The sequence below is a fragment of the Convolutriloba macropyga genome, chromosome 6 (assembly GCF_964194025.1).
Source record: "Convolutriloba macropyga chromosome 6, txConMacr16.3, whole genome shotgun sequence".
Lineage (NCBI taxonomy): Eukaryota > Metazoa > Xenacoelomorpha > Acoela > Convolutidae > Convolutriloba > Convolutriloba macropyga.
The window spans coordinates 39940073-39961745 of record NC_134473.1 but is presented as its reverse complement, the minus strand read 5'-3'; the positions used below and the strand labels follow the sequence as shown (position 1 = coordinate 39961745).

At 39.6% G+C, this 21673-nt stretch overlaps 1 protein-coding gene across 4 annotated transcripts in view; it reads left to right on the top strand.

Annotated features, from left to right (window-relative positions):
* The window catches only part of LOC142341675 (uncharacterized), a 295913-nt gene that overhangs the window by 162212 nt on the left and 112028 nt on the right, over positions 1-21673 (top strand). For all 4 annotated transcript variants that reach the window (XM_075392816.1, XM_075392817.1, XM_075392818.1 and 1 more), the window contains 2 exons: positions 6842-7050; positions 10788-11000. In XM_075392816.1, the coding sequence (XP_075248931.1) occupies positions 6842-7050; positions 10788-11000 (422 nt within the window). The remainder of the gene's footprint in view (positions 1-6841; positions 7051-10787; positions 11001-21673) is intronic.

The window sequence follows — 21673 nt, the reverse complement described above, 5'->3', positions numbered from 1 at the left end:
AACAATTCTATCTCATGCCTTCTCTCAGCCATTTCACGTTCTCTCTCTCTGCCATCTCAATTTCATACTCTCTTTCAGCTATTCAAGCAGCTGCTTTGTTTTCTTCCACTTCTTCTCGTCTAATTTTTGCTAAAATAAAGTCTTTCCTGCGAGTGGTTAAAGCCTTCGAAGAGGTACCAGCAGACAAGGATTTGTGGGATATTTGAGAGCCCTTTTTTGAATTTTTTTGAGTCTATATAGTCTCGCGCATTTTCCATATACTCATCGTGTCTTTTATTCACAACTGCCAGCCATTCTTCTAATTCGGACTGAAGTTTCTCTGCTTGTTCAGTCTTAGCTGCAAGACCCATCAGGCTATCATTTTTTGTTATACAATTTTCGAGTAGATCTTTGCATTTGGTAACCAAACTCTCTACCCTCACTCGCCTCGCTTTTTCGTGGATAGCGTCGTCAATGCTTTCGTGAAGTTTGCACAACTCTTTCTCAATCTTGGTCCTTTCATCATACACCTTAGAAACTTTGCTTGTAAAGGGATTTGACATAATGGGAGAAAGAATACAACAATAGATTAGCTGAAAGATTTGGTGAACAAACAGAAAGGGAAAGTGAAACAATATTGAACTTAGTGCACTGCGAAATTGGGATTTTAGGACAACAATTCAGGAGATAGAACAAATTTGGTAAAACAAATTGATCAATAGTTGGACAATTCTCGTGACAGGGGCTGGTTCACGTATGCATTGCCTTTCAGAGACGAGCTAGGTTGATTTGTTTGAAAAAACAAACCACGGTAGTAGGCAGATTCTTGATCAGCAAGAGTCTGCCAGAACTGCATTGTATTGTTCGGCAGGCATTCGTTTTGATTGTTTACTTCGGAGATCGGATTATTGAGTTCAGGCTCTTCGCTGCCTTGATTGATTTGCTGGATAAGATCATTATTTCCAGCCAAATTTGACGGTTGAGGAATCAATTGTGGTGCATGCTGTTGGTTTTGATCGTTCATTTCTGATTGATGGTTCTCAAAAATAAGATTGTCGACATTATTACCCTGTTCTTGGACGAAAGTGTTATTATTTTTTTGCATTTGCTGCCGCGGAATAAATAGCTTGATCGAAACAAGCGCTGGATTTTTTCTGTTTGCACCTCAAGATGGCTGTTTTTTGCTACCAACTGACTCAACCCACTCTTTGACGCGATTTTCGCTCTTTGTTGAGTAGATACTGCCATGTTTTGAGGAACTATTAGCGGCGGTCTCTAAAAGCAAAGATTCATCGTCCATTAAGTTGATTTCCTGCATTTTAGCTTAACGAGACGTTTTCGATTTTCCTCATGCATTTTCTCTAGGTCTATTTGACGTTTCTTAGAAAACAATTCTATCTCATGCCTTCTCTCAGCCATTTCACGTTCTCTCTCTCTGCCATCTCAATTTCATACTCTCTTTCAGCTATTCAAGCAGCTGCTTTGTTTTCTTCCACTTCTTCTCGTCTAATTTTTGCTAAAATAAAGTCTTTCCTGCGAGTGGTTAAAGCCTTCGAAGAGGTACCAGCAGACAAGGATTTGTGGGATATTTGAGAGCCCTTTTTTGAATTTTTTTGAGTCTATATAGTCTCGCGCATTTTCCATATACTCATCGTGTCTTTTATTCACAACTGCCAGCCATTCTTCTAATTCGGACTGAAGTTTCTCTGCTTGTTCAGTCTTAGCTGCAAGACCCATCAGGCTATCATTTTTTGTTATACAATTTTCGAGTAGATCTTTGCATTTGGTAACCAAACTCTCTACCCTCACTCGCCTCGCTTTTTTGTGGATAGCGTCGTCAATGCTTTCGTGAAGTTTGCACAATTCTTTCTCAATCTTGGCCCTTTCATCATACACCTTAGAAACTTTGCTTGTAAAGGGATTTGACATAATGGGAGAAAGAATACAACAATAGATTAGCTGAAAGATTTGGTGAACAAACAGAAAGGGAAAGTGAAACAATATTGAACTTAATGCACTGCGAAATTGGGATTTTAGGACAACAATTCAGGAGATAGAACAAATTTGGTAAAACAAATTGATCAATAGTTGGACAATTCTCGTGACAGGGGAGATAGAAGTTGGGGCGTAACTCGAGGAACGAACGGAGATTGGGGTGGAATGAATGAGTCTCAATTACTATGGTTTCTATAACCCCTGTAGTTTAAACTGGGGACACAGAACCCACAATCATTTGAGACTCAGAGAGCAAAACCCCAAAGCGTAATAGGACTATAATATTTGCGCACAACAAGAGGACCGGAAACGCTTGAGTCGCGACCATGCGGCGAGCGAGTGACGAAACGGGAAAACGGTGGAGCGGCGGATGCGATAATTGAAAACCTGGAAAAAGTGAGTGGTGCCAATTGAGCGACACTACAATAACCACGCAACGAAAGCAGGACACGACGGAGCGACTGAGTCCTACAACAAACAAGCTCTATAACCACCTAGTAGTTAAACTGAGGTCACCGAGCCGGAAAGCAACTCAGTGGAAACTCGAAGTTAACGCCGCTTCAGCGGCGAGTTTCTTATTCTTTTTGGCTCTACGGCGTCGTTTATTGAGTTTGCTATGACGAGTTTTCTTAAGCAAGCGGCGAAGTGACTTCTGATGCGTTAAAATTAAAGTTAACGACTTAAGTTCCAAATGAGTTTTCTGATGCAGTTGATAGTACTCTTAAGAAAACCAAAGATATTTGGTGCTCCCTTTCGCGGGCAATGAACTATAGCTTTCAAACGAGTTTGGTAACTTTCTAGCACATTAGAAAGTTCGAAAACGCTAGTGCTCGAAAATTATTCGTTCGGTGAGAAGTCAACGAATTGTTTATAGCGTCGTGCCATCGATTATGACATCAGTTTTGTGCCGGAAGACGTTGTCCAACTGATATTGTACCGTTTTTCTTTCGTTAAAAGCAAAAGGATTCAAGCTTAATCCCGGAAGTGCAAATACAGTGATTTTATACCGATTTTGGGCGCTTTTTGGTAGACTATTGATGCCGTGGAACAACGAACTATCACCCAAAATGAATACCATAGGCTCACATCAACGTGTATTTACCGTATCCGGACAAAAAACTACGAACTTTTCTTAATTTTGATGTTTTTTGAGATTTTTTCTCAAAAATCGGTAAAATCGACAATTCTCGAAAATTTGGTCAAAATTCAAATTTTTTTGTTGAATACCTGTATTATACTGTTACCCCAACTGCACTGAACAATAATTTACCATTTTATCAAAAATTGACCAAAATTATTATAAATTTTCGACCTAAAAATAGCAAAAAAATTCGATAAATTTATCGAATTTTTTTTGAAAGCTGGTTTTTCAAGTTCCTACCCCTTCATTACGTTCGACCAATATCAATTTATCAGTTACGAGTGAGTTTAATATTTTTCGAATATAACCAGTTTTTCTAAGTTTTTGCGTGTTTTTCGTCAATTGCGGTCGCCTATTCTGGTGAAATCCGTCTTTTTCTAACCCAAATTGTCTCGGTCTTACAGTTTTTTGTGATGCTCGGTTGCACTGCCCTGAAGACCACGTCAGGATGTTCTAGTAACCCGTTTTGCATGGAAAAATGATGACTGAAACCACCTCTCTCAATGTTTGGGCTGGGAAGCCGACTCTTCACAAGTGTTCACAAGTCTAGTTGTTGTTGTGCTCCCTGATTTTTTCTCTCGGTGGACCAAAAATGTCCGCTCTCATTGCGATAACTTTCGAAAAGATCAATAATCGAAGTCTTAATAAAAAAAACTAATAAGAATTCAAGACTTAATTTTTTGAGATTAGCAATGTATCGGAACAAAGTCGATATAGCAAGCAAAATCCTGTTTCGGTACAGGAAATCCAAATTTTTGTATTTCACAACGTATAAGACTCAACGTATGACTCAACACCTATAAGACTGATAAGACTCAACGTATAAAAGAAAAACGTACGTAAGATTTACTGCATCAAACAACTAGCAAGGTTGTCGGCCAAACGTAATTGATGCTCTTTTCAATGTCGGAATATGTCAAAAATGCTCTTATTTGACCCCTGGATTCCATTTATATATAAAAAAGAGATTTGGTCCCACCGGGGTTCGAACCGCAACCTCTAGATTAAGGTGCCTAGGTCCTAACCATTAGGCTATATCCCAGTTGTAACAATCTGTGTGAACGCACAAGTAATATGCTCTTTCGTTTACGCTTACACGCAATTGCGTCAGCAACAAGGTTACAGCTTTTATGTTTACTGGTTACTAGTTTATATTTACTGGTTATATATAACTCAGTGGGCATTATAATGCGGTACGGGAAAAAAGCTTTTTGTATAATTGGTCGCTTCGAAATTTTCAAGAGATTCGTTATATTTTTTGTAATAGCCGCCCTCATCTTCTCAGCCGGCTATTATATTTGACTAATATTTTTGCTTCGTCGATTATTTTGGCTATATATCTTTGCATTTTAAGCTTTTGGCAAAAGTTTTTCTGATTCACTATCTTCTCTAGAGCTATTTTAAAGGCAGCACTGCCGAGAAGTGGCACTTCCGTATTATACACGGCGGTTTTCACTGAAATAATGGATCATAGTTGTGATTTTTTGTGGCTTTTTTCAAATGGTCTTTATTATGGTCTCTGAAAAGAATTGGGTGGGTCGCTATTTGAGCTGACATCTTTTCAAAAGGCTATTGCAGAACGTTTCTGAAGTACCTCGTTTAGATTTCTCGGGGAATTTTTTTAATAAAAAAGTGTTTATTTTCTTCCCTTTCCTCGGGTTTTCTCCTGACTACTGTGATTAGTATTCTATTATTGGAATGAAAACTTTTTTCTTTGCTCGTTATGTTGCAACTTCGTAGTCGCAACTTGTGATGACAGTTCATCAGTTATTTTTATCTGTTTTTGTTATCAGATTTGGTTTTTCTCATTAATTTCATTGTTGATGTTTCCTAATGATTTGTGTAAAAAAGGAGGAGGTTATTTTGTTTGGTGAGTAGCTGGCTCGAGTCGAAGTGAATATTTGTTTTGAGTTGGTTCCGGATTCGTCCGGTTCTGTTGTGTTTCTTTTTCGAACAAAATTTTGTTTCGCTTTACCTTAGTTTACAGCTTGTTCAACATTTTGCGTAAAATTGTTTTTACGTTCTGGCTTGTTTCACTCTTCTCTCGTTGTGCTCAAAGTGCGTCTAGTGAGTTGGTATCCAAAAACAAAATGAAAAATTGAAACCGGATAAAGTCCAATTTTAGATGCCGGCTACTTGAATTTTGTTCTTTTAAGTCTTAATTACCATATCTATTGCTTTTTGTCATTGATACTAGTAGCTGTATCTTCTCAATAAAAAAAGAGTTTGTCTAACTACAATATGAAATCGAAATAGTACGAAATTAAAAAATGACGTAATCTTTTTTAAAATCCCAATATGGGGCTTTAGGACTCGGTGTTGGCTATTTTCCGGTAATCTGTCCGTCATGTTTTAAAATTGTTTTCATGCCACCTCTGAGCATATTTTTTTGTTGTTTGCTACGATTTCTTTTAGTTCACAGATTTTTGCAGTATTCTCCTAATCAGCTAGATCAATTTTAAATAATATGATTAAATTGTTGTTTTTTGCGATTTAGAAATTTTGTTTACATACTTATTTTATTTAAAAGACGTTCTGTTTGTATATTTATTTCGTTACAAATTCTATGTTTTTGTGATCAAACAAGTTGAAGCGTTTTGATGTATAAAGGAATGAGGTCGTAGAAAGAATGTAAATAAAATTCATAATTGTCGATTTTTCTTTTCTTGACTTCTGATGACATGACCTCTTCCTTTGTCTTTTTTTTTAAAAAATCAGTTCATGTTTATTTTTTGTTTGTTTTTGCTAATACTATCTGCATAATTAACACTGGTAAGAAATATCAACCAAAGCAGAAGCCCCTCAACTGTTGTGGTGGTTAATCTCGTTTGTACCCAATTACCGAAATGTTAAGATTTTCATGGATAAATCATTCTGATTAGTTACATGAGTTTTCTCTCGGCTTCTTTTTCATCGCAGAGGACCTTATGCCCGTGTTAAGGATTTTTTTAACGAAACAAAAATTGACAACTGTATTTTATCAAGTGCTCTGAAACAAACTTTGTAGATTTTATATTAGTCCTGCGGTCTTCTCAATGCGATTTTTCATACTGCCAACTTTTCGTCGGATCGTTTTTTTCTGCCTGGTCATTGGACTTTTCGTCCTCGGAAATAGGATAAAGTGGTAAATCACTGAGGGCGTCAGGTTCTCTTAGACTCTTGCTAGTCTCTAAGCATGCGATTCACATAAACTGTTTAGGAGACAATTTCATAGCGTGAAGGTTGTTAGAGTTTGACCCCCCTTCTTATACTTATCCCCCACTACCACCACTTGACCATCCCCTCCTTTTCACCTGCTTCCACCCGTAACCCCGAACGCTCGACTGGTTCCTTGAAAGCCACCAAAATGATAAATTTGTGATTTTTTCTTAAGAAATGATAAGAAAGCGTCAAAACTAGGAATAAAAAGATGATAGCATTTAATGCAAACAGAGATTGCTCTTGTACTCGTTTTTTCTTAGAGTGTACTCGAAAAAAATTTTCCATTGTTCACTCAATATTTTATTTCGCTAATTTCGCTATTGGGTTTGACAGATTACCTCACCCTCCCAGCTGACATGTAATGAAAATAGATCAACTGTTGTTCGTTTCTAGTTTTCTGAGCGAATAGCGCAGTTCGATCACAACTGAGTTCACCTTTGTTTTACGCAAAACCACCCCCCCCCCAGCTTAGTTGACATAATGATTACTTTGTAGTTTAATGATTTGGCATGAATGATGTTGTAGCACACAAGACTCTGCTTCACCTTCTGCTACATCCCTCGGGTGCTCAAAGCCTCGCCAAAATGTCTCACCCACAAGTTGTTCTTTGACTGTGATGAGAACTCAGCTAGCTTTTCATTAGTCGACTGGAATGCACTCTATGACGGAGACGAGGAACTGAGACTGGACTCGCTCGTAGACTCTTACGTCATAATTCCTTTATTTGATTCGGAGTAAGCTATGATTCCTTGCTTAATTGCCGTGTGCAATCTTTTTGTTCCGACCCTTTTTGTTTAGTGTGGGAGGAACTATATACTCAAATGGTTTTTTCAGTCAATTTTGGCGGATCGATATATTTAATGTAGAGGGTTGTGAGTGGTATCATTGAAAGCCCGTCCAGCGTAGAATATAGAATTAAAAAGATTTTTCTGAATTTCTTTTTTCCACTGTTATCGAGTTTTTAATTTTTAATTTTTATGAACATTTGTTCACTATTTTTGTTGCTATTGTTCACATTTTCTATATATTTACGCAATTTTTGGCCAATTTTACAAAAAAATGTGAAAATTGGTAACGGCAGTGTTGGCTTTACCTCTGCCGACAAAATAGAAAAGTGGGATCTTTTCAACAATTGCCCCCCCCCTTTGCAAAGGGGGGGGGGGGGGTTGGCTATTCTTGAATAGATTTTAAGCGAGCGATTTATTAACCAATCAGAGACGACTAATAACTTTCCGTGTATGCTCATACTGTGTTAAACTGGATAGAATAAAATGCGCCATGCTAGGACAATTAGCCGAAATGGAATACAAAGCGAAAATATTTTCCGACTGGCCGGTCGGTGGGCGCGCTTCGCCGCGATAACCGACCCGCGATTTCCGGATTACATCCTACAGCGCGTGAGAGGCATGGCCGTGAACAGCGGTCCGCAATTGCACTTAAACTGATATTCGGCTATCTAAACTGTAGGCCTAATAATATTGTGGTAAAGTATAGCACAAAAGGGGTGGCGATTCTCTACTAGGTACCAAAGGGGGGCAATAGTTGAGAGATCCGAAAAGTGTCGTTGAACTGTTTGATTTAATTTTTAACTGACATTTCTGCCAAGTTTTTTAAAATTTAGCTTTTTCATTAAAAAATGGCATGAAATAAGCTTCTTCATTGCACTTCGTTAACTCCAAAGAAGGCTAGTGCATCATCTGAGAGTGTTCTTGGATTGAAGTTCTGCCGCTTTTTTGCTATTTTAATTCGATGATGATCCAAAATGCAAAATTTATATTTTATATATTGACTTTTTTGTCAAAGTATCCATATCCATATTATTTGGAACAATTACGTTTTCTTAATAGACGAACCGCGATATTAAGGCTCGATTTGGTCTAATCGTTGAGTTTTTGAAGTCCAAAAAAATCGGATTGTTATCAGTCGATGGCTTAAAAATTATTTTCGCATTTTTTTGCGTTTTTTTACGTTAATTACAGTAAAGAATAATTCAAATCACGGCGAACCAATGACAGGTCCAATTGGTTTCCTAAGGAGTTTCCTGTAAACACATATAGTTATTGCTCGAAAGCTTGTGGTCGTTTCGTCTTTTGAAAATACATATTTTCATGAACAAGGGATTCTTGAGCTTTGCGAATTTTTTATTTTTGGTCAACATGTAGCTTACGGCGAGCGAAGACTGTTCGCCATCGCTTCGTCTTTCTAATGGATTAACATTTAGTTTTTATGGCTCTTTTACGTTTTAACTATTTTTTTGCTTTAACGCTACAATTTTTCACAAAAAGTTTTGATTTCCGAACAGTTTTCAATTTTGAGGTTCGTCTTCTGTTCTTGTCACAATATTGACAGGTCAGATATCACATTATTGGCGCTTAAGAAGAAGGAAGGCACTACTGAATATATCAGTTATTCGGTGAATGGATTACGGTTTTAACTGCTTCAACATCGTCTTCTAGCAGAGTTAATTGGAATTTTTTGTATTTTTGTCTTTGTTGTTCTTTTTGTGGTGGTATGGTAGATAATGGATAACTGCAGGCCCTAGCGGCTTCCTATGGATGAACAAAGTAAGCTATTTAATGATTTCGGCAATTGACTAATGTTCTGCATAACTTTGAAATCAAACGTTTTTTAACAAAAATAGACGTATTTTTTTTAAATTTGCACTTTGGCTGCTCATTTTTTTCCTGTTACCTAGTTTCAACATATACAGGTTGTACGTTAAATAATGCTGTTTAAAAAGCAAATTATCAAAGTTGTTTATTGCATTGCATATTTTTTATTGTCTTTTGTCGTCTTGATTATTCGCTTTATCGTTCTTTTTGTAGACGTACGACATATTCTGAACGTTGACCGATATCAATTGTCTTTTGAGAAATGAGAGAACATTTTGAAAGTTTTCAGTTATTAGCTATTTTTTTTTACTTTTGAATTAATTGTTTTCGAAAATTGCAAGTGTTTTTCTAAGCCTTTCTTTCTTATTTTCTTTTTACCTAGTCTTATTATTCAGAAGTCGCATGTCTCATCACTGATGTTCAAAGAGGGTACAATTACATATATTTCATTTTTTACTCAAGATGTTGTGGTTTCAACGGCTTAATTTTTTGCAAAATTTAATGGAATTTTTGTTTTTTGTCTAAATTGGCGTTTGTTTCTGTAGACATGCGATACATTCTGGACATAGTGAAAGGCCTCGACGTCTTCTTATTGAGGTGTGAATTAGCGTTAAGGTTAACCTATTTAGCGAATTTAATTGATTTCTAATGATTTTGATTTAAAATTACTTGTTTTCAGAAAAATAAACTTTTTAAACTTTGCTGTTTTCGTTCTTTTGTCTACTTGTTACCGAAACTCATCAAGGGCTGTTGTTCGAATGATGTACAATGTTAATTATGCAATTTAGTTTTTTTGCCGCTACTTTGACTTTGTTGTTCTGTAATTTCTTTTCAATGAAATAGACATTGAGTATTGGATGTTAATAATTGTTGTTGTTGTTGTTTGATTTTTTGTTTGTCACGTCTCGTAGTCCTAATGATGGCAGGTCTCATCGGCCCACTATTTTGGCTGCATTTATTTTACTAAATGGTTATTAGCCGCTGTCAACCTCTCAACGGCTATTATTTAGACGCTCTCCTTTTTTTAATTCGCTTTACCTTTTGATCACGTTTTTCGTTTTGCTTTGCGTAAGTCACGATTTTCACGTTTGACTTCTGACCTCCTTCACTGACTGTTTCAACTGAATGGATTTTAAATTCTTTCACGCATTCAATTACGCAATTTGGTGAATATTGTCAAAGTCAAACGATCAAAAGCAAAGGAGACGGGATAAAGCCCGGTGATTAAGTCATTGAGAATTATGTTATCAAAGTTCGTTAGAGAATTCGCTAGCTGACATTAGTATTAAGCAGAATAGCTTTCAGTTTAGAAGCTAAATTAAGTATAGTTTTAGAATCAACTGAAACTGCACGTCTCATTAGAACGCTTTGCGACACTGAAAAAAGTCGGCCTATTTATCTCTTCTTTTTTTTTCTTTTGCTGTTTCAATTCCGCTGTTCATCAAACTGCGTCAACTGCGGCTGTTTTACTGCAATCTGTTGGTTTTGTTTGTAGTTGGAAGTATTTTTTTTATTCATACACCAGAAGAAGACAATAATCTTTTTGTCATAAAATACATTTGTGCATAAATGGTACCAGTAATATATCTTTTTGCCATAAAATAATTTTTTGCTTAAATTGTACCCGTAACCTATAGTTGCAGGTGGAAGGACCTCAACGTTTGATTGTTAAACAAGATTATTCAATAAAAAGCTTATTTACTTTTAACTCACGTCTGATGGTCTATGGGAGGTATATGCAAAAGTCGAAACTTTCATTAGGTTATTAAAAGTATAATTTTTACGCTTGAGTGTTCTTTTTGTCGAATCTGAATCCATTTACTTGGTCTCATTTTTTGAGATGCAGAAGTCTGTTTCAGTGGTTCCTTCTATTTCCGCAAGAAGAACCTGACCTTTTCGCCAGCACCTGCAAATGATTTGGACTTCAACATCCTCTTCTCACCCATTGGCTCTTTCTATCAACCAATGAAAAGTGATCCAGCTCAGACAGACATTGTTGTTGTGGACCGTTTCAAATGTATTTCGTTCGATAAAAGACACAAGAGGGCTGGAAAACATCTGAAATATGGAAGGTAGAGAGGTTTTACATGTTAATCGACTTATGTCCTCTGGGTGTTCACTGTTTTGTTAATAGTCGCGTCCTCAATTCCAGGCGGCTATTATAGCGCTCCTAAATGTTTTACAATTCAAAGAGTTTGAATTGTATTGGGGCGCTGTCTTTTTTTAAAAGATCTGTTCACACATTTTCATGATTGTTAAAGTCAAATTGGAGTAGTGATTTTGGTCACGCCGAAAAAGGAAATGGAGCGAGAAAGCGAGTGGTTTTGCGGCGTGAAACTTTTTTCTCAAATTTTGAAGTGGAGTGACAGAACGGTGTTTGAACAAAAATGTACTTTCTCGCTAATGGTTTTTTGTTCACATGCGGCAATTTCACTTCAATTTTAACTGTTTTTTATAGCTGCGAAGCTGTAAGCTGAGCGTAGCTATATTGCGGTGCTCTTGGTTTTTACAATTCAAAGAATTTGAATTGTATTGGGGCGCTGTCTTTTTTTTTAAGATCTGTTCACACATTTTCATGATTTTTGAAGTCAAATTGGAGTAGTGATTTTGGTCACGCTGAAACAGAAAATTGAGCGATAAAGCGAGTGGTTTTGCGGCGTGAATTTTTTTGCTCTAATTTTAAAGTAGAGTGAGTAAACGGTGTTTGAACAAAAATTCGGTTTCTCGGTAGTGGTTTTTTGTTCACATGCGGCAATTTCACTCTGATTTTTACTGTTTTTTCAATTTTTTGGATCGGATTTTTTTCTAAACGGTTTTCCCAATCCATTCACACTCCTTCTAGGCCTTGTTTTTTGTTTGAATTAAATTTTCATTTCTCGCTAGTGGTTTTTTTGTTCACATCCGGCATTTTGACATTGATTTTCTGTTTATTTTTTAATTTTGTTCTGATTTTTTTTTAGAATGGTTTTCTCAGTTCACTCATAGTCCATTCTAGGTCTAGTTTTTCTGTTTAGTCAATGAAAATTCTTTGAATTGTACGTCAGGACTTTTCCTGCTATGTTTTTTGTTTCGTCGTCTGACGCGCTTTTTTCGTTTTACATTTGTTCACACAGCAAAGCTGAAAAAGTCAAATTTTCTGAATGACTTCTTCCTTTCACTAACGGCATTTGCGCGCGTGACGTCATTTCTCACTCGCTTTAGCAAAAGTTTTTAGGTTATTTGCGTGATTAGATTTTGATCATACGTGACTTACCTCACTCAATAAAATGACTTTTGCACTTTAAACTTAAGTTTAATTTGAAATTGTTTAAGGTCAAAGGAACTCATATGTGCAGTAAAGGTGCCTACTAAGAGGCTTCTGCGCAATGAATTTTATCAAGCTTTATTAATTTATCGTTTAATTTTTTACCTAGTTTTTTGAATGGCGTTGATTTTTTTTTTCAATTTAGATCTGTATCTGTTTCTATCTCTATTATATGGCACGCAGGTCTATTCTTTCGCAGCTATTCCGGCAATCTGCCGGCTATGTTTTTTCGATTTTTTGGATTGGATTTTTTTCTAAATGGTTATACCAATCCATTCATAGCTCATTCTAGGCCCAGTTGTTTGTTTGAACCAAATTTCCATTTCGCGCTATTGGTTTTTTGTTCACATGCGGCATTTTGACATTGATTTTCTGTTTTTTTTTTAATCTGATTTGTTTAAAAATGATTTTGGCAATTCACTCATTGTCCGTTCTAGGTCTAGTGTTTCTGTTTAGTCAATGAAAATTCTTTGAATTGTACGTCAGGACTTGTGCGGCTATGTTTTTTTACTTCGTCTAACAGATTTTTGTTTCGTCTTACCCTGACGTCTTGGAGTTGACTTTTTCAATGTCTTACCTCACTCAAAAAAAACGACTTAGTTTTATGATCACTTACTTGTTAAAGGTCAATAGCGTGCAGCTAAGTAGTGCCAAACATATATGCCCTAATTCTTGATTATTAATAGCCACCCTCATCTTCTCAGCCTGCTATTATAGCGCTCCTAATTCTTTTTTTACTTCGTCGAACTTTTTTTTCGCTTTACCATTTTGCCGCTTTTTCAGCATTTTGCGTTGAATCTTTTTGACTCCTTTAGGCTAGTTTCTCTCTTCTCTCATTCTGCTAAAAGTGAATTTGAACATCAGTTGCCCAGCAAAGCAATTCAAAACAAACAGAGTTAGAATAAAAAATTGAAGTCAGAAATAGAAACGGGATAAACCCATAAAGCCCAATTTTAGATGCCCGCTATTTGAACGTCGTTCGTATAAGTCTTAGTTACCATCTCTTATGCTTATTTGTGTTGATAGCAGCCCCTGTAGCCTCTCTCTAAGAAACAGAAGTATGTTCAACTACGAAATGCCATCAAAATAAATCGGACTTAAAAATGTTTATGTACAAAAATCTTTTTTTTCGATATCTTCTACTCTTTCAATCTCAATCATGCATATTGCAATCAACGGCGGCTATTTTCCGGCAATCTGCTGGGTATGTTTAGAGTCTTGAGTTTTTGATTTCGAATAATAATTTTGGGATCTTCTCCGTTTGTGCCCCCAGTACGTTATGCGCCGTCCAGTTACAGAGCACGTCCCATTACATAGAAAGTCATTATGTAAAAATTATTGCACGTGCATCTGAGGGGTGCAAATAATATGCGCCCACTAAGCTGAGGGAGCACAAACGCAAAAGATCCTAATTTTAAAAGCCCTATTAGGGCTTTCTCCTTAGAGCTTATGTGTCTCATAAAAATGACAGTCCAAAGCTAACCCAAAAAGTCTAGTGCTAGTGGTCTATTAAAGGACTGGTGGTCGATCTGTCTATCTAATCTCTTTAGTTGTTTCAATTCATGGAAGGCCCCAAGCGTTTATCGCGGCTATTTTCCGGCAATCTGTCGGCTATGTTTAATTGAATTGCGTCGAATTTGATCATTTAAAGTTCTCGCGAGCGGCCAAGCAGCACGAGGAACTGAATCGCTTAAACTTTTTATGTCACTTGAGAACAAGTGGTTTGTTGTTTTTGCTCTTAATTCTTGGAACTTAGGACTGTACTGCAGTGTCTGTTTCAGAAATTGCACAGTGAATGAAATGGTTTCCTAGGACGATTTATTTTGAGGCGTTGCAATGATAGATTGTTCTACTGTATTCGAATTTTTTCTCCAATAGCGTAAATGTTCTGGATACCAGCCCGACTACAGATCACCTCATTAGCCACTGATGGCCAGCTCTTGAAGATGCGCTTTTATGTCAACCTTAGATTTTCTTATGCATGTTCGGCTGAAAACATCTTATTGTCATTTTTGAAGATTTTTGAAGACTGGAGGTATTTGTCACTGTGAGGTTCTTTGACTAGTCCCTATGTATGCAATTCTTCGAAACTGATTAAAAGACAGTTTCACGTTGTGTGTGTGAGTTGGGGGGGGGGGGGTCAGACTGTAGAAAAAACTCTGTCGTCGATGATGGGTTGCTACATGTTAAAAGAAAGAAATCTGGTGTCTTACATACATTAGTTTAATCTAAAGCTTAATTTTTGAATTTGAAAATCTTTAAAAACCGGAATTTAAATACTAGGATTATGTAAATAATGTGGGGGGGGGGTCACGAACAGAAAAGATTTAGCAGAGCAAAATAGGGAATGGTTTTTGTTCATGTAGTATTTTAAGAGAGAGTGAGAAAAGTAAGTTTGAAAAAAATATAAAGAAGAATTATTTTTCACATTATCCAGCTTTTTAAATCGGTTCTTCTAGTTTACCCTCCAAAATATTTTTCTATTACAGTTGTTTGTCTCGCTTGTTTTAGCTTGTAATAATATTTTCTGAAACATTTTGACCATCTTTTGCAAACATCAGACTTTTTGAGCTATTATGCCATTTTGCCCTGTTGACCGCTTTTATAGCACGTTTTGTGATCTTCATTTTTTATAGCAATTGTGGTCTTCTTAGTTGATCTAAGTTGTTTTAGTGTATTTGGGGATTTAATAACTTGATTTTTATTGTTTTTGAGTTGTTTTTGTTGAAGGGAATGAACTCTTTTGATCAGATTCTGTTTCCTTTTTTGCCTGTTTCTTCTGTTTGAGCTTTTTTGAGCAATTTTTTTATGCTTACTATTTAATAGAGTTACTATTTAATCATTTTAATACTATTTAATGGAGAGCATTTTAATAGGTCTAGTTATTAGAGGAATGACACTTCGGAGTGTAGCTTATAGTATAAAATGTAGCTTATATAATATAATAAATGATACAAATTTGTAATTTTTTCTTGTTTTTCTTTTTTGCTTTTGTCAATCATTGGCTAGGATGTCTCTGACTGTCATTGACTGGTTCACTGATTCGGAAGAAAAATAAATGGTTTTTCTGTGAGTTATTGTTTGGAAGAAAATGCTAGCATTTTGTAAATGAAAGTTTTTTTCGGATCTCGATTTATTGTGCTTGAACCCTAAGTTTTTGTTTCCATTGGTTGTCGTTAATTGAATTATTCAACTATTGGTAGTCGTTAGTTGAGCTATTTTTATTTCAATTTGTTTGCTATTAATTGTTTCGGGATCAATATTTGTAACAATGTTTTATCAGTTATATTCCATATTATTAGATTTTGTTTTTCGTGTTATTTTTACTGCTATTGTTTTAAAATAATAAGCAAAAATGAGTAGAGGCATATGTTCTTTAGTAAATGTTAGTCTGGGGTGTATGTGGGTATCTACTTCAATTTGGTTTCGGACACTTCTGCCTATATTTTTTCCAGGAATCCAGTACATGCATACTGAAGATCCTTCTTGCTGCAGCCGCGTTAGTTCGTTCCATACTTGCAGACCGATCTTTGATGATTGTTTGATGGTTCCTTTTGCGATTTGGAGCGCGGCCATTGAGTCACAGAGGTGGGGCCACACTGAGCGTGTTCCGTACTTCTTCGAGTTATACTAGAATGGCGACCAGTTCCGCTCTAGTGCTGCTGCAGTATCTGCCTGCAGGTCTAATGATCTTTGTCGCCGCTCTTATGAAGGATTTTTGCGCGTCTTCGACCATTGTAGTACCCCTCGTGTTGACCCGTTTTTCCAAATTATGGTTTTGGCTGTTAGTGGTTCCACGAATTCGGTGGGTGCTATTCTCTGATCTTCTTTTAGTGCGTTTTTAGCCAGAAGTTTTGGATTTTTATGGCAGATCTTGACTGGAGGCGGTTCTTCCCATATTTCTCGAGTTGACATGGGGATAGTTTCTGTCGTCTTCCAGTCTGTCTCAGTTTTCTTTGGGACTCATTGCGCTGTTTTTCTGATCCATGACCGGAAGAGCATCTCACAGTCTTCGTCAAGTGCAGTGGCGCTGGTTTGTCTCAGTCAAGCTTCTCTGGCTCTGTATTTAAGATGAGGAGTGGCACTCAGCAGCAAGCGTGTCCGTGTCCTTGTTCGATCGGGTTGTGGGAGTTGCAGGATTCTTCCAAACTCCTTAACTGCAAGTAGTTTCCCCTGGATCAACAAGTGCTGCAGTTCGGCTTCCGCGACTCGAATGTAATTCGGAGGCACCCTGTAATGATGCGAGTGCATCTGTTTTGGGAAGCTTCGAGCTGGGCTCTGGTGGAAGGCGCTGCGTGGTTGGAATAGATATTCGCTCCGTATTCCCAGCAGTACCTGACCTACGCAATATATGCAGTGTTCAGCGTCTTGTTGCTCCCATCTGTCTTCCGCTTGGTAGAGCTATGCTTCCTGCTCGTTGCTGCATTGTCTTCTTCACTTTGTCAGCGTGTCTAGAGAATGTGAGCTGATCATCCAGTTCAATACAAGTCGTGGCTTCTTTTTACCCCCAGGTTCCTTGGGGTTGAGCATGAAACCGGTGAAACAGCACTTACGGGGTGACATTTGTACTTTCCAGTTTTGGTCCATGCCGATATGTGTTCGAGGGATAGCTGGATTTTGCTGCCGCAGTTCTCCATGTCGTTACCCGTAGCCAGAATTGCAGTGTCATCCATGCTGGACGCTTCTCTCTCTCTCTCTCTCTCTCTCTCTCTCTCTCTCTGCACACTACACCGCAGCAGCATCGTCGGCTGTCGTGGTAGGGTTGTCTTTGAGACGACCAACTCTCTTGAAAGTCAAATATCTTCTTGGCATCGGTCTGTCAGGCGTCGCTGACACTGTTGTCTGGGCCAAAAGCGTTCCGTCTTGGTAGCATCGGCTTGGCGCATTCGCTCAGCATGTGCATGACTGAGTCTTCTTCTCCGCATAGGAGGCACAGCGACTCTTCAGCCCTTCCAAATCTGTGGAGAATATCTCTTGTCAAGATGGTCTTCCCAGTTGTGTCTCAGTCTTGAGCTGTGTGAGGTTCTATTTTTGCCATCTCGTGCATTGCTCCAATCCTGAGGGGTCTGGCTGCCTGGATGCTCTTCTTTTGGTCACTACTCGTCCGGCTGCTTTGAAACTTACCAAGTCCAGTACTGAGTTGTCTTGCGCTAATTCACTGACTTGGTTTGCGAGGCGATCCGTGGTTTCGATTCCGACATGTCCAGGAATCCAGTACATGCATACTGAAGATCCTTCTTGCTGCAGCAGCGTTAGTTCGTTCCATATTTGCAGACCGATCTTGGATGATTGTTTGTTGGTTCCTTTTGCGACGATTTGGAGCGCGGCCATTGAGTCACAGAGGTGGGGCCACACTGAGCGTGTTCCGTACTTCTTCGAGTTATACTAGAATGGCGACCAGTTCCGCTCTAGTGCTGCTGCAGTATCTGCCTGCAGGTCTAATGATCTCTTTGTCGCCGCTCTTGTGAAGGATTATTGCGCGTCCTCGACCCTTGTAGTACCCCTCGTGTGTTGACCCGTTTTTCCAGATTATGATTTTGGCAGTTAGTGGTTCCACGAATTCGCTGGCTGCTATTCTCTGATTTTCTTTTGGTGCGTTTTTAGCGAGAAGTTTTGGATTTTTATAGCAGATATTGACTGGAGACGGTTCTTCCCATATTTCTCGAGTTGGCATGGGGAGAGTTTCTGTCGTCGTCCAGTCTGTCTGTTTTCTTTGGGATTCATTGCGCTGTTTTTCTGATGCATGAACGGAAGATTATCTCACAGTCTTCGTCAGGTGCAGTGGCGCTGGTTTGTCTCAGCCAAGCTTCTCTGGCTCTGTATTTCAGATGAGCAGTGGTACTCAGCAGCAACCGTGTCCTTGTTCGGTCGGGTTGTGGGAGTTGCTGGATTCTTCCAAACTCCTTAACTGCAAGTAGTTTCCCCCGGATCAACAAATGCTGCAGTTCGGCTTCCGCGACTTGGATGTAATTCGGAGGCACCCTGTAATGATGCGAGTGCATCTGTTTTGGGCAGCTTCGAGCTTGGCTCTGGTGGGAGGCGCTGCGTGGTTGGAATAGACATTCGCTCCGTATTCCCAGCAGTACCTGACCTACGCAATATATGCAGTGTTCAGCGTCTTGTTGCTCCCATCTGTCTTCCGCTTGGTAGAGCTATGGTTCCTGCTCGTTGCTGCATTGTCTTCTTCACTTTGTCAGCGTGTTTAGAGAAGGTGAGCTGATCATCCAGTTCTATGCTACGAAACGTAGGGTTTGCCTCGAAGGCAAGGTTCTAGCCATCCAATACAAGTCGTGGCTTCTTTTTACCCCCAGTTTCCTTGGGGTTGAGCGTGAAACCGGTGGAACAGCACTTACGGGGTGACATTTGTACTTTCCAGTTTTGGTCCATGCCGATATGTGTTCGAGGGCTAGCTGGATTTTGCTGCCGCAGTTCTCCATGTCGTTTACCCGTAGCCAGAATTAGAGTTTCATCCATGCTGGACGCTTCTCTCTCTGCTCACTACACCGCAGCAGCATCGTCGGCTGTCGCGGTAGAGTTGTCTTTTGTAGCCAGAATTGGAGTGTCATCTGCGAATAGCGACCAGTCGACATCTCCTCCTCCTCCTGCTCCTCCTCCTCCTCCTCCTCCTCCTCCTCCTCCTCCTGCTCCTGCTCCTCCTCCTCCTCCTCCTCCTCCTCCTCCTCCTCCTCCTCCTCCTCCTCCTCCTCCTCCTCCTCCTCCTCCTCCTCCTCCTCCTCCTCCTCCTCCTCCTCCTCCTCCTCCTCCTCCTCCTCCTCCTCCTCCTCCTCCTCCTCCTCCTCCTCCTCCTCCTCCTCCTCCTCCTCCTCCTCCTCCTCCTCCTCCTCCTCCTCCTCCTCCTCCTCCTCCTCCTCCTCCTCCTCCTCCTCCTCCTCCTCCAACTCTTTTCTTGTCTTGTTTGCCGTTACGCCGCAAGGGACATTGCGGGGGGTTTCGGGCATGCAGATCTTTGATGTCGGCTGATATTGTTCGAGGCCATCCGTTTGCGACATCCTGGGCACTGTTTTTGGGCACGTGTTCCCGTGAACTGACCTCCGGCGTCTTTTTCCTGGCAGGTGGCCCCCACTGGTCTATACTTGCATGTCCTCATGTCTCTTCAGGTTTGAAGCACTTCTCACGATCCTACAGTAGGGGCACACGCCCTGGTGCCATCCGTTGCACGCTTTTCTGTGATTTGTTCTCTGGCTCTCTTCATGGAATGTTCTCCCGCTTTTCTCACTGGCTTCTGTTGGTCGGCTTTCTGTATGCAAATGTCTTTCATGAACGCTCCTAACCGCAACAGTCTTCGCAATATACTGACATCCTTTCCATCAGCATTCTAGTCCTTGTTTTTTTCTTGTTTGGTTTCGTTTTCTCAGGCTTCGGATCGTTGTTGCTCCAACTTGCCATTCGTTCCTCCCATTCCATCAATTCTTGTTTCCTTCTTTTTATCTTTTTCCATTTCAGTCTGTCCTGATAGAGGCTATGCCGAGTTCTTTTCTCACGGCAAACATGTTGACGCCAAGCTCTTGCATCCTCTCGAGTGGTTGTCCTCTCCCCCGGACCAAACATGTCGGTAGCATTTGTCTGCCATTCCTTCTAGCCTCCGTATGGCTCCGAGGTTCCATTCTGTCGAAGAGAATCGTGCGCTCCACCACTCCTTGTACGATTAGAGCTCTTGTTCTCCGATTCAGCGTAGAGCGCCATAGCCACTGCTTGACTTTACTCCACGTGTGGAACCCGCTTTTGAGTCTTCTCTGGGCGTCGTCTTTCAGTCCAATCCTTGTCCCCAGCATCCGAGTACTTGCTGCTTCCTGGGTTCCAAAACATATGTTCTCCTCCTTCCCCTCATGGCAGCGTTCCTCGAAGTCCCACATTGCTTGTTTGACTATCTCTTTTCATTCTTGTAGTTCGTCGTCCCACCCAAGTAGTGGATCTCGCCTTCCTGAAACCGCATTGGTTCTCGCCGTGTGTAGTTCTCCTGTGTGGTCTCTGCCACTCTGTAGTTGTTCAAGTCCGCTTTTGAACCTTTCTTATCTAGAGGTTTGATCCATCCTTTCACAGCGGGTGGCCAATCGTCTGGTTTCCCTCATAACAACTCCATGACGCTCTCGTAGAGTTTCATTGTGGCCTCGCTGTTCAGAACTTTGATGGCTACAGTCCTCCTGTCACTTCAGCCTGCTTCACCTGCTCCACTATTCGCATCCACCACGCCCCTTCCCATTCTTTTTTCTTCCTCTTGAGCTGCGTTCGGACTTCTTTCCTTCGATCCCTCGCTGATGTGTTTCCCGTTTCCATGTCAGCTGGCTGATTGTCTCCTGGAACTTCTCTCGGGTTCTCGTCTAGCCAAGGCTTCAGAATGTTCTTTTTCTTCGTTCCGCATATTTTCCTGCCTTCCGATTCCAGCGTTTGCGCGAATTCTCTCCACAAAGGTTTCTCTCGTAGTGCCTCGTTAACCTTGGTGCTGAATTCTCCCGCATTTGTGGCATTTCGGAGGCGCTCCCTATTGATAGCTTTTTGCCTCCACGGTTCTCTAAGCCTTCCTTCCGTCTCCTTCATTGCCAAAGAAAGAAAGAAAGAATTTATTTATCTGGGTTCAAGTAACATATTAAATGAATAACAAAGTTATAAATTTAAATATCAAATGAGACCCGGAAAGGACAGATAACGGGACAATACAGTCCACAAGACTTCTGCCCTGGTGGCTTAATGCAATATCAATTTGATCAATTAAAGGAAAATGAAAGAAAAAAAAATTGGTCAGCTATGCCAAAATTGGTCGAGAAAAAAAATTTTTTTTTGTTGACAGAAAGCGGAGTGTATAGATTGATAAACACACTGCATAGCCTGCTGTTAACGAGAGAAAAAAAATCTGATTTTTTTTTAAATTTTCTAAGTCTTAAAATTTTTCTCAAAAATGAAAAAAATGCGATATCTCGAAAACTAGAAGAGCTAGAGGGGTCAAACTTTCAGGCTAGAATCAGGGTCCAAAATTGAAGGTCCTGTAGCATGCAGCCAAAGGTATTGAAAAAATTGGGAAGCTAAAAATCAAAAATATGTTTTATCAATTCACGGTTTTGTAGTATATATATGTCTTTCCAATTATGATACAAAAGTGAAATTTTTGAAAAGGGCAGTTCTAATATGTTGTGTGGACAGTTTTAGTTATTTTGGTGTAGGTCCGAGAGTTTTTCCGTGGTGCCTGTCCAGACTGCCATCACATTCTGGCGGTCTTCTCTCCCTGTCACAAACCCGTCTAATTCATACAAGTTATTCGTCGCTTTTTATGTGCCTCTCTTCTCCTGCTTGAAATACGAGTTGAGTTAGCCCTACTCGTTTTCCAGACATCATTGGAGTAGATTCCTGTCTGCGGTGATCGTTCTCGCCAGACCCTGTGGCCCACAACACGCACCGTACTCGTTGTCAGGCCTGTATACAACATTG